The sequence below is a fragment of the Herpailurus yagouaroundi genome, unplaced genomic scaffold (genome assembly GCF_014898765.1).
Source record: "Herpailurus yagouaroundi ecotype Mexico unplaced genomic scaffold, PumYag 159, whole genome shotgun sequence".
NCBI lineage: Eukaryota > Metazoa > Chordata > Mammalia > Carnivora > Felidae > Herpailurus > Herpailurus yagouaroundi.
Window position 1 is genome coordinate 75,146,304 of NW_024412400.1, and position 14,224 is coordinate 75,160,527.

General features: G+C 34.4%; 1 protein-coding gene and 1 long non-coding RNA gene across 3 annotated transcripts in view; one reads left to right on the top strand and one right to left on the bottom strand.

Annotated features, from left to right (window-relative positions):
- Window positions 1-361: 361 nt before the first annotated feature.
- On the top strand, window positions 362-11,489 carry LOC121034050 (uncharacterized). Its single transcript, XR_005792264.1, has 2 exons — window positions 362-401; window positions 11,377-11,489. It is a non-coding gene; the product is annotated as an uncharacterized LOC121034050 (long non-coding RNA).
- Window positions 9,783-14,224, bottom strand: part of DCUN1D1 (defective in cullin neddylation 1 domain containing 1) — a 37,147-nt gene continuing 32,705 nt past the window's right edge. For both annotated transcript variants that reach the window (XM_040480869.1, XM_040480868.1), the window contains exon 7: window positions 9,783-13,886. In XM_040480869.1, coding sequence (XP_040336803.1) covers window positions 13,807-13,886 — 80 coding nt within the window. In that variant the 3' untranslated portion in view covers window positions 9,783-13,806. The remainder of the gene's footprint in view (window positions 13,887-14,224) is intronic.

The window sequence follows — 14,224 nt, forward strand, 5'->3', positions numbered from 1 at the left end:
AGCTTCAGACCAGATTTTCATAATAGCAAGTTATGAAAAAAAGTCATTTTGATTAGGCTTACTTTACAAATGACTAAATTCACCTACTTCCCATCTGTAGAAAGCAGTGGGAAGAATCTCACCAGCAACTTCAGAATGAGGCCAAAGTGCAGTAAATTCTCATTCATAGTTATAAAGGTGCTGCGAATACTGAACCATTGTTCCTAGAGAAATCAGCCTCTGGTTACATTTTCATCAACCAATCAATATATAACCTTGCTTTTTGTGTGTTTCTCTTTAAAGACACTTTAACATATATATAATGTACATCTATATCTATATATATTCACTATATATATAAAGTGTATGTATATATACAAAGTGTATATATATATATATATATATAGTGTGTGTGTGTGTGTGTTTAATGTAAGCTCTACACCCATTTGAACTCATGATCCCGAGATCAAGAGTTGCATGCTTTACCAACTGAGCCAGCCAAGTGCCTCAATTTTTATTTTTAATATGTATCATTGATTCATTAACATTGAACTCACAACCAACAGAATTTATAACTCATGCCTGAATGAAGCTTAGCTAATGCATGCATCGTCTCCATAAGGCACATCACGGCCTCTTGCACTTAGAATACAAGACAGCACTTCAGCACTACACTTGTGGCCATTTTAAACAGCAAAATCACTACCCCCCCCCCAAAAAAAAAGCATAAAATATGAAAACCGTGGCACCATATATATCAAGAAAAGGACATTTGTATAAGGTATGAGAGCTAAAACATGAAAGCAGAGCATCGCCTTGTTTAACCTCAAGTAGGAATGTGCGTGACAGGCAACTCAAATTTTTGCCACTCTGTACATGGCCATAAAATGACTGCCTAGGTATTGCAAGTATGGATGTGGGGATTACAAATAGAGTTTAGTGAGTAGGCAAATTCACAAATACAGAATCCACAAACAATCAGAACTATATATGTTCTTCTTAATTGATTAATCGATATAATTTTCAAATCTAAGTCAACAATCTTGCATGTTAGAGCTTTTATCTACCACAAGAACTAAAGAAACTTAGAGGATTCTTAAATTTCTTCTTTCAAAGATTTAGTGTATATTCACTATGTGTGAAACACTTAAGTGCCAAGGATTCAGAGTCAAATAAGCCACAGTCCTTGTTATCAATATTGTTCTTATGGTCTAATTGGAGATAGACAAGTAGTATCCATGTACTGTAGTAAGTGCTATAAAAAGAATAAATAGAAGGAAAGGGTACAGGAGCACAGAGGAAAACCATCTAAATCAGATTGAGGCATCAGAGAAAGCCTTCCAGGCTGATGACACTCAAGCTGTTCTGTTGTTATTTTTAAAACTACTAGGAATCATTTAAAGTAAAGGGTACAGAAAGTGGAAAATGCACACTAAGGAAAATACATGAAAAGCCTTCAAGGTGCAAAAACCCAACTACACAAAGGGTGCACATGAACTGGGATGCAGGCAGAGAGTAGTATGCAGAGGGTGCTGGTTTAACTAAGTTAAATGGTTAAGAACTTTGTTTACTCAGGGACAACTCACCAGCAAATCCCTCTCCTATAGCATCCATCTTTCTGCCTACTGCATCTTTCTCATACAACCATTTTGTAATTTCTCCGATTTTTACAAAATCTACTCTTCCCCTTCCAGCTACTACACTGTTTCTTTGCTCCTCTTTGATGCAAAACTACTTGAGAGTTGCCTGTCCTCACTATCCCAACTCCTCTTCTCCAATTCTCTCTTGAATGCACTTCAATCAAGCATTCTCTTTCCATTACTCCAGCGAAGCTGTTCATCAAGGTCAACAATGACTTTCATATTGCTAAACCCAATATTCAATTTGTAATTCTTGTTTTTCTTGAGCTATCTGCAGCCTTTGACAGTTTATCACTCCCTCCTCCTCAGAATAATCTCTCCACTTGGCTCCTACAACACTTAGCTGTTTTTCCTCCTACCTCACTGGTCGCTCATCTGTTTTCTGTGCTATTTCCTCCCCCACTAACCTGATCTCTTAACATTAGAGTGTCTCAGGGTTCAGTCTTTGAACTTCTCTTTTCTGTCCACATTCATTTTTGGTGATCTCATCTACCTACTCAGAATTTCATTGGCTCATATAGGCATTATAAACACGTACCCTGAACTGAGTTCCTAATCTTTTTCTACAAAACCTGTTGCTCCCATATCTTCTAAATCTTGATTAATAGCAATTCCACCCGTCCAATTTCTCAGGCCAAAAACCTTGGAATAATCTTTGAGCTCTTTCTTGCTTCGCTAGGACAACCCCTCCTCCTCTATGACATCACTCTTCCCTTCATTTATACCTAGTTCCTCAGAAAATCCAGTTAGATCCACCTTTAAAATATATCTTTTTGTCAGCTCCACTGTTTCCACCCTGGCCTGAGTTACCATCGTCTCTCATCAGGATAATTGCATTAACTTCTTAGTTGACTTCTTATAAATGATCTATTGCTGTAACTAATTATCCCAAAACTTCAGCATCTTAAAATAACAAGCATTACCCCACAGTTTTGAGGGACCCAGAATCTAAATGCAGATTCAATGTGGGTACCTCACAAGGCCACAGTCAAGCTGTTAGTCAGAACTGTAGTCCCATCTGAAGGCTCATCTGAGAGAGGATCAGCTTCCAAGCTAATTGATGTGGTTGTTGGCAATATTTAGCTCTCTATGGGTTGTTGGACCAAGAGCCTCAGGTCCTCACTGGCCTGAGGTCACCTTCAGTTTCTTGTCACGTGGGCCTCTTTTAAAGGCACGTCACAAAATGGCAGCCAGTTTCCAACAGTGAGCAAGTGAGAGAGCAAGAAAGAACATGCAAAATGGAGACTATAACAATCTCAGAAATGATATCCCATCACTTTGCCATACTCTACTCAGTAGAAGCAAGTCACTAGGTCCAGCCCACAGTCAAGTGGAAGGGATTACACATGGGTGTGAATCTCATGAGGCAGGGATCATTGGAGATGTTTTAGAGGCTGGCTACTACAACTCGTCTCCTGCTTTCACCTTATCCCTCCCACACACACATACACAGTCTTTCCCCAACCTATCAGGTAAGGCACTTTTGTTAAATCTCAGGTACAGAACTGATATTTCTCTGCTCAAACTCTCCAATGACTTCCCACCTCACTATAAAAGCCAGAGCAGTAACAATGGCCCATAAGACCACACACAATTTGCTGTTAAGATTTTATTTTTTAAGTAATCTCTACACCCAACATGGGGCTCAAACTTACAACCCTGAGATCAAGAGTTTCATGCTATACTGACTGAGCCAGCCAGGCACCCTACTACCTGTTACCCTTGATCTCACTTCCTATTACTCTCCTCACTCCCTCATCTCCAGCCTGCTAGCCTCCTTGATGTTCCTCAAACATGCTGCCAACTCAGAGCCTTTATGGTTGCTATTTGCTATGCCTGCAAGCTTTCATCAGATGTATGCACAGCCCATTACTTCATTTCTTTAGGTACTCAGCTATCTCAATGAAGCCCTCCTTGATTACCCTTTTTAAAATTGCACATTCTCCTGTCCCCTTCCCTGCTTTTCCCCTCTCCCTGGCACTTCTCATTATATATCACAATATATATTTTACTTATTACATCTCCCCACACTTGAGCTCTAGGAGAGCATTTATTTTTTTGTTCACTGCTATATTCCTGGGATAATATCTGACACATTAAGGGATTAGAGACATTTGAATGAGTGAATTAATTCTGAAAGCTCTGAGGAGTCACTAAAGGATCTTAATTAAGCCTTTTAGATAAGACATCCAGGTAACAGCAAGAAAAAGTGGTTGGAAGAAAAGTAGACTAAAGGTATATAGGAAGCCACAGCAAGCACTTAGGCAATCCATGATGAAAACTTAAAGGCAGTCAATATATCATATGGACACATAAAATAGTGATGCAAAACTTGTAAATATTCCAAAACTGATCTACAAATTCTATACAACCGTCAAAATCCCAGCGGCATTTTCTTGCAGAAATTGACAAGCTGATGCTAATATTTGTATGGAAATGTGAGGGACACCAAATAGCCAACATTTTTTTGAAAAACAAGTCAGAGGAGTTACATTTCCTGATTTTAAAACTTAACTAACAAAGTTACAGCAATCAAGACTATGTGATTCTGGCATAAGGAAGGACATATAGACTGATGGGAATTAAGAATCCAGAAATACACCCATATATTTATGGGCAATTGGTTTTCAACAAGAGTACCAACACCATTCAATGGAGGAAGGAATAGTCTTTTCAACAAATGGTAAGGGGACAGTTGGATATTCACAGGCAAAAGAATTAATTTGCCCCTTACTTCATGCAATATATAAAAATTAACTCAAAATAGGTCAAAGGAATAAAGGTAAGAGCTCAAACCATAAAACTCTTATAAGAAAACATTAAGTGTAGATTTTCTGACATCAGATTAGGCAATGGTTTCTTAGATTTGATATCTCAAGTATAAGCAAAAGAAAAAAAATAAATTGGACTTTATTAAAATTAAACCTTTGTGTCACAAGGAACTATCAAGAATGTGAAAAGACAATCCACAGAATAGAAAATATTTGTAGATCATATATCTGGTAAAGATCTAGTATTTAGAATATATAGGAAACACAGGTTAACAATGTAAAAAGTAACTCAATATAAAAATGGGCATACAACCTACTCAAATTAAATACTATAGAAATAGAAAAACTGAGCAGACCAATAACTAGTTAGAAAATTGAATCTGTAATAAAAAAAAAAACCTTCCTAACAAGGAAAAGTCCAAGACCAGATGGCTTCACTGGAGAATTCTAGCAAACATTTAAATACTAATCCTCCTCAAACTCTTCCCAAAGATGGAAGAAAAGGGAATGCTTCTACACTTATTCTGTGAGGCCAGCAATGCTGATACTAAATTAGCCAGACAAGGAAACACTACAAGAAAACTACAGACCAATATTCCTGAAGAATATTGATACAAAAGTTCTCAACAAAATACTAGCAAACCAAATTCAACAGCACATTAAGGAATTCTATACCACACCAAAGTGGGAGTTATTCCCACAATGCAAGGATGGTTCAATATATGAAATTCAATCATTCTGATAAAGCACATTAATTGAAGGACAAAGCCACATTATCTAGCTAATTGATGCAGAAAAGCAGTTGACAAGACTCAACACGCTTTCCTGACTTAAAACAAACTAAAAATAGAAGGAAACTATCTCAACATAATAAAGGCCATACATGAAAAGCCCACAACTACTATTATATTCAATGGTGAAAGATGTAAAACTTTTCATCTAAGAAAAGGAACAAAACAAAGATGCTCACTCTTGCCACTTCTATTCGGTATGCCATTGGAAGTCCTAGCAGAGCAAGTAGGCAAAAATATGAGAAAAAAAGGCAACTAAATTGAAAAGGAAGAAGTAAAATGATCGGTTTGCAAAGAATAATCTTTTATGTAGAAAATCCAAAGATTCCACATGGAAAAAAACAAAACAAAACAAAACAAAAAGCAAAGACAGAGGGAGAAATGGACAGCAGTACAACAATAGTAGGGAATTTTAATACCCCACTTTCACCAACGGGCAGATAACTCAGACAGGATATCAGTAAGGGAACATTGGACTTAACATGTTAAACCAGATGGTTAATACCTTGAATATCAAAAGAACTCCTTCAACAACAAAAAAATCCAATAACTCAGTTCAAAAATGGGCAAAGAACTTGAATAGACATTTATCCAAATTATCCAAAGATATACAAATGGCCAAGTAGTATATATGAAAAGATGCTCCACATCACTAATCAGAGAAATGCAAACCACAACCACAGATATCACCTCACACCATTAGAATAGCTAACATATAAGAAAAAACGTGTTGGTGAGGATGTGGAGAAATTGGAACTCTTGTGCATTGTTGGTAGGAATGTAAAATGGTAGAATTGCTATGGAAAACAGTATGGGGGGTCCTCAAAAATTTAAAAACAAAACTACCATATGATCCAGCAATCCCACTTCTGTGTATATATCCTAAAGAATTAAAAGTAGATATGTGCACACGTAGGTTCATAGCAGCACTATTCACAATAGCCAAATGTCCACTGACAAAAATGTTGTATATATCTACAATGAAATATTGTTCAGTCTTAAAAAGGAAGGAATTTCTGTCACATGCTGTAACGTGGATGACACTTGAGGACATTAAGTGAAAAAAAGCCAATCACAGAAAGATAATTACTGTGTTATTCTTATATGAAAAATCTAAAATAGTCAAAATTCACAAAGTAAAAGGGTGTTTTCCAGGGGCTGGAGAGTGAATACATATTTTCAATTCTCTTACCTTCTTAGGAGTGGAACTGCTGGGTCATATGCTAACCTAGGTTTCATTTATTGAGTACAGCCAAACTGTGTTCCAAACTGGCTGCACTGCTTTATATTCCCACCAATGTACAAGGTTCCAATTTGTTCACATCTTCATCAACACTTGCTATTGTCTTTTTGATTAAAACAATACTAGTGGCTATGAAGTGACAGGTCATTGTGGTTTTGATTTGCATTTCCCTAATGACTAATGATGTTGAACATCTTTTCATGTGCATAGTGGCCATTTGTATATCTTTTTAGGAGAAATGTCTATTCAAATTCTTCACTCATTTGTAAGATGGGCTGTCTTTTTATTGTTAAATTGTAAGAGCTCTTTATATATTCTGAACACAAGTCCCATTATATTTTTTAAATTAAGGAAACATATTATACTTTTTATACCACACTTCATTAACTTCCAAAATATTTTCAAGGTAAAATACATTCTTTAAGCACACCAAATGTCACCTTAAATATAAATTGCATGAATATTTACAAATTTAAAGCAACCACTGCTTTTTCAAATAAATGTTTTCCAAGCCAAGGGGGGATACTATATATGGGGATGTATATGGGGATCCACAGCTGAAAAGATTTACACAGATAAATGCAATGTATGGACCTTATTTGAATTGACTTGAACTGGAAAAAAAAATTGAGACAATTTAAACTACTGACTGGATAATTACTAAGAACTTGTTAAGTGGGGTAATGGTATAGTGGTTATATTTAAGTGTCCTTACCTTTTACACATAAATACTGAGATACAAACAGGATTATTTGCTAAGTGGGACTTGCTTCAGAATAGGTCAGCATTGCAAAGGATGGGTGATATACAGATAAACCAAGATAGGCCATAAATTGATCATGCTGAAGTAGGTTAATTATTCTACTTTCGTGTAGGTCTGAAATTTTCTGTTAAAAAAAGAAAAAACACTACTCTAATGCCCATTATGTAGAAGAGCACAAGTAGCTGGCGGTGACTAAATTGTTACAAATTTAAGAAATTCCCAGTTATCTCAACGCAAAAGAGCTCTGGGAAACTTAAAAGGACTGTAACACATCTGTGCAGAATGTTTCTACAATGTTTTAATTACCACCAAGTCACAGGCTAACTAGCTAGCTTTATCAACTATGATATGCACAACAGCACCAAACACCAGCCATCAGCACTACTCACCTATGCATTTCATCTCCTCAGCAGAGTTCTGAGGGACCAGAACTCCCACCGGAAGCTTATAACTTTCCTCTGTGGCTACAGAAAATACTATCTTCAGCTAAGTACATGTCTATAGTAATTTTACAGCGATCCCTTAGGCCACCTTATACTCACCCAAATTGCATACCCAATCAATGGACACGAGTTAGGATGCTAGGTATAATTTACACAGTTAAAATACATACCTACCAGAATGACTATAATAATTGAAAAAAAAAAAAGACAAGTATTCACAAGGATGTGAAGAAATTGCAACCCTTATGCATTGTGGTAGGAACATTTTTAAACAGTGCAGCCACTCTGGAAAAGAGTTTGGCAATTTTTTAGAAAAGTAAACAAAAATTTTCCAACCAAACCAATAATTACACTCCTAGAAATCTACCTGAGAAATGAAAACATATGTCCACACAAAGATATATAGGTGAATGTTCATGGCATTATTCATAATAACCAAAAAATATGAGCAATCCAAACGTCCATCAACCGGTGAATAAACAAAATTAGTACAGCCATACAATGAAATATTATGTAGCAATTAAAGGAACTAAGTACGGCACAGTCTACAACATGAATGAACCTAAAAAAACATGCCAACAGGCTGGATACAAGACTTCCAAGTTGTATGATTCTACTTATGTGTAATCTGTAGATGAGGAAAATTTATGAAACATGCTAAGTGGCTACCGAGGACTGGGACAGAGAGGGAATCAATTGCAAAGGACAATGCGGGGAACTTTTATGGGCTAATGGAAATGTTCTAAAACTGTACTGCGATAACGGCTGCACAACTGTATAAATTTACTGAATCCACGGAATTGTGTATTTACAACGGGTGAATTTTATGTGTAAATTATAGCTCAATAAAGCTATTTTTTTAAGTACCATTACACCAGTCTTAGAAGTGACTATTTTAAAGCTCTGGCTGACAGCCTAATTCATTTCATATAATTTCAATACAATGAGTTCTGATCTATTACCAGGATTAAGAACATTTTTAGCATTTGCTTGAAGCCTCAACATGCTATTTTTAAAGGATTCCAAGTACATACATACATCTCTAAACCTTACTGATCAAGTATTTCTCCTGTACCTATGTGTCATGTTAACTATAAGATAAAATCATTGTCTACAGCCTACATTACCATTTTCTCTTAGCCATTTTTCCCCCTAAACTTACGTCCTACAACTATTCCCTTTTGTAAAAATCTTGCTATTGCCCAGTGTTCTATTAAATACAAAGTTTTCTTACAGTATTTCATAATTTGAAGGAAAAATTGAATATTTATATTGAACATGCTTTCTACGTGTATACATTCTAAATATATTATCGTTTTCTTTTGTTTCATCATTAAGCCACTTACACATACTGCCTCTTCACTGTTTCAAACAATGAAGTTTTTCAAACAAATCAAGCTTTGCTTCCACTATTTTGGTTCAAAATTCCTCCTTCCTTGCTTTAAGCTTAATTTGATGGGTTCTTCTTTCAAAGCAGTGCTGTCTTCTATGATCAGACCTGCTTTAACTTTGGTCTGACTTATCTCTTTCCATTCCACTGAAAAATCTGCCAAAGTGGTAATGTTTCTGATAAGCCAGACATTTTTAAAAAAAAAAAACTTCTTTTAACCATTTTTCTCCAAACCAAATTTCCTATGAAATGCCATTAACCTACAGGACACAAAGTAGAAAGTTGTGGATAAAGTGGAAGAGGCACCCTGCCTGCTGTGACCCAACCTCATGGAACACAGCAGCCTCGAGGTATGGCTTAAAACCAATGCTCTACATTAGAAGTCACATTTCTGCATAGCACGAATACAAAAAAATTAAACTGAAAATATTTAAACAATACATATAAGAAAACTTGGAAGTAAATTAAAAAATACTTTTTAGAATCTCAATTTTTTAAATGGATAACCATAAAATGATTCCCCAAATAATTTGTCTTTAAAACTCCGCAAATAAAGACATTACTTTTTAGGAATTCTACCTACTACAAAGGTTGTGTACTGTTTATCTTAATTTCCTTATTTATGACAAATTAAAAAAGATCAACCGCAGAAAAGCCCAAAACCACTTAACACTATACATTGAGTTGTTAAATAAATGAATTGGTCAGCAGGAAATGCCAATTACCCAACAGGCAGTAAAGAAAATAAGATGGCAAGAATGCTCTGGTAAAACCATTTCTGTATCTGTATTATAAATTAAAAACAAAACAAAACAAAAATCAACCAGCACTATCTGCCTCCAGAAATCAGATACAAATCAAGCAAATATTCAACCAAAATGGTGACAAAAACTAAGGATAAACCTGGACAAGGGGATTAGTACTATTAAGAACTATCAAGATTGTATTAACTACAAAATATAAACCCCTTTCCCCTCAGAAATAAAAGGTAAAGGTATCATGATACGTAACTTCATCACACTTCTATAAAATAAAAATAGAAATTATTGCTATTATGACTGTAAAAATGGAGGCAAGTAAAGAGTTTAGAAATATACTTGTTTATAATCAATTAAATGATGAGCCATAATTTGAACCCTAGTTATCACATTAAGTAGAAATCACAATTCAGGTATTGTGTCCTCAGTTATTAAGATATATGTTAAATAGTTCACATTTTAAAAACATTTTACCATTACATAATCAAATTTGATAAAATTTTATCAAAACATCTATGTATTCAATATAAATCATATTGTTAAAAGTTTTATAAAGTAACAAAGAAAACTGCTGAGGTGCCAAATGATTTTCTATTAAATATACAACTTAACATTTAGAACTACATAAATTAATTCTTGCTAAAAGTTGATTCAGGTTTACAAAGGCATACTTTGGGAACTATAATAAATTTCCCCAGCACCACTTTCCTTTTTCATTCCAAAATTCTTTCATTAGGTTGAACTTTCTTCTGTCATTCATAGATAAAAGTTACAGAAGGTTTACAATACGAAGTCTTAATAGTAACAGGTTTTAAAAAATCTAAGCAAAGTGCACATTAAACTAGCTACAACTACTCAATTTCTTGATTATCATCAAATAAAAAATAGATGAACACTTCATCACTTAAATCTTTCTGAGGAAAAAAAAAATAGTATAACCTTGCTTAAATAAGAATTCCCCAGTAGGATATTATATAAAAGATATCCCATGTTATTTTATTAAGTTCTTTCTCTCATTAAAACTTAAAAGTCTAATGAACACACACTTATAATGCCATATTACACAACTACAGTACTGTTAATTAAATAAAGCAGCCCAGTATAGTTGTAAACATTTTTAAAATGTAGCAAAAATGTAGTAAACAAGACTTGGCATGTCTTTTCTTCCCAAAACTTGCCATTACAATGCTCTTTCCATGAATAATTATTCTTCCTGGAAAAGTCTTAAGGTATATTTTAGTCTTTAAAAATATTACACTGAAATAATATGTGAAAAGATTTAGTCATGGCAATTTCACTGAAGCTTTTATTGCCTCTGTTGGTAATATGACAGGGATTGTAAGAAGCACATTTGAACTTACAGAGATATGCAGATGATAGTCACTAAAGATAATCTTGATCTCAAGTATTTTTTAGATGTGGGCACTTCTAATTTTATACACTTTACTATTTAAAAAGCAGTACATTTTAAAATGTGTACCTGTTTTGACATTTGGCAAAAAGGAAACTGTACCTGTGGTTCAATTTAAAACAAAGAATCCGCCTGGGGAGTTTACCAAAATGAAGACTGAAACACTAATGAATTAAAGCATTTCAAGGTGTGCGTGTGTGTGTGTGTGTGTGTGTGTGTCAACATGTCTCTTTCAATCTCTCACTCTTGTCAATCTCTCTCACAAACGCACACACATGCACACACATACATGGCCATATGCATAAGCATTGTTTTAGTATAAAATATTCCCTGTAACCAGGCATTTATCCTCAAAATAATCACACCACATTAAACCAGTCTTCTCTTTTCAGCCCTAGTAATAGTATTGTTTAATTCTAAGATGCCATCATAGAGTGAACAACCTTAACTTTTATGCTACATAATTATATTCAAAGCTTTATGTATTTTTTGTTTATAATTACACAGTAATTATAAATGTTTAGTACCAAAATGATGACAAACACTATTTTGTTGAAAAAGGTCTTGCATTTAAAAGGAAAAGTCTGTAAACCCAAGGCACTAAGCCATGAACCAATATCAGACTTTGAAGAAAACAATTTTCTATTGGGAAAAAAAAAAAAAAGCTAATGGGATCTCATTTTAAAACACAGCATACTCAAATTAATCAATCTGAAAACAATACCATAACTCAAAATCTTCCAGACAAAAACAAAATAGTACATATATATATATCTTTTTAAATTTTTCATAATTGAAGTTCGTCTTTATATTTACAAACATGAAGTCAGGAAATACTGAAAGCAGCAGGATTCTTCTTTTTTTCTTTTTTTCTTTTTTTTAATAACCAATTCCAGTAAACTGAATAGAAATTTTCAAAATATTCTTTTGGTAGAATTATATTCTTGAGTTAAAGTTATGATTGGAATATTAATATAATATTTATGGGGAAAGCTTTCTAGTCAGTTTCAGAACTGTGTAAATAAAAAGTAGTAGTAAGATGTCATTGTTTCTTAAAATCATTTCCACATCTACATAAAATGTACTGCTGTTCTGAAGTACATTCCTTTGATAATTTCAACACTGGACCTTATAGAGTTGCCTGGATGTACCAAGCAAAATCTTTTCCTGCTAGAGACCAAAGTCATCCAACATATGAAGTTTTCCATTTTTTTACTTGCCTTACAGAAATGTTTAAGAAAGCAATAAACCCTTCACATGTCAGGAAGTGAACAGAGAAATGAGCATCTTCAGCATGAAAGCAGTTCATGGGTCTTGTAATGAAAAAAATACACACAAGAGAGAATTCTGTTTTGACGTGAAAACTGAGCTTATTTGAATAAAACAAAAAAAGGTGAAGAAACTAATTTATGAAAATAAAAGCCAGATTGGTATTTTGCATCAAGTACATGCTTGCTTGAAAATTTTTGCTCCTGAAGTATTTGGCAACCACAGTGATCAGCAGTTAAAGGAATTTCAACAAAATAAGAAGTCATCAAAAATGGACTATTTGTCTGAAAGCAGTACCTATAAGGATTGAACTTCATGGCTCATCACAACCATTTTCAAAATTTAATTCCTACTATCTTCTTATAAATTAAGAGAATTTCATTTGTGTTCCATAGTGCGCTGACAAAAAAACCAAAAAACAAAACAAAAAATAAAACCCTCATGCCTAAATTTAGAATATTGTATTGTGTAGCACTCTAAAACATTCAAAACAAATTAAATAGTTTAACTTATTCGACAGGCATATAAGCATTTCAAAATCATAATGAAATCCAATTATGTAGTGCATAATGTAGACAGGAGTAGAATCTAACATTATGCAGACATTTTCTAAATAAAAGCTCCCTGTTAAGACAACTATATATAAACATGGGTAAGGTAAGTGCAGACTAGTTCTGTGGAACCTTTTGAAATCGAGGGTCTGAAACACAATAAATTTTTCAGGTAGGCACACCAAGTTATCCTAAAAATTTTTCACATTGGTTATTTTGACATCATTACTCTACTCACATCAACAATACATGTGATTTGCCCGGGAAAAAAAAAATCCCCCCAAACCAAAACACCATTCCAGATCCGGTACACTTAAATATTATCACTCTCATTGGAAGTGCTATCAGCATAGTCTTTGCAACTAGCCCAAAGCATATATTTAAGAAGTTTTTATAAATTGTTTGTGATGTTCATATGTTTAATTCTTATGCCAAACTGTTTTCTGATGAAGACAGCATTGTGCTTTATGCAAGAATGGAAACCTCAAAATAATCACCATAAAGCTCCTAAGACTTATGGGAGAATAAACTAGGATGGTCCACAGATATAAGATGAAATCCACAATGTTGGAATTATAAATGTTTAGAGCGGCCCAGACTAGAAGACAAGCCCAAACCACCATTAGAAGAATGAAATACGATATGGTCCAAGATGTATCCTTAAAGTTTTGACACAACCCTCAGTCTGAATTGTGAGGATTGATCTTCAGTTCAGTCCAGCCAGCAGAAATTGACTGTGCAATTTTCCGTTGTATTTATTGTACAGACTATGTACATTCTAGAAGGTTCCTTTAGTGCTACACTGTTGTACTTTTTGTCCCAGCAATTTGAGGGCGTGCAAATTCCACAAAATCATCAATAAGAACAGGCCATGCTCCTGTAAAAAGAAAAAAAAGTATGGGAAAGGGAAAGAAAGAAAAGCAGAAATAGGGCTAACATTTTAAGAGAATCCTTTACTTTTAAAATGCCTTCCCTGTAACAGTTAAAGCGTGTCATTACAAATATTCCCACTGAGAAGACTCCCAAAATTCTAGCTTTTTAGAGTTCCTACCTAACATACTTTTTGTATTCTCTCTGCTCTATTATTCCAACGCTTGATCAGCCCCTGAATAATAAATGATAACTCTCCTAGTAATCAATGAATAATATGGTTTTCTGAAGGCCCCCAAACTGGCAGCCTAAGAAATGGCCATGCTATAATGGCATGCTGCCAGC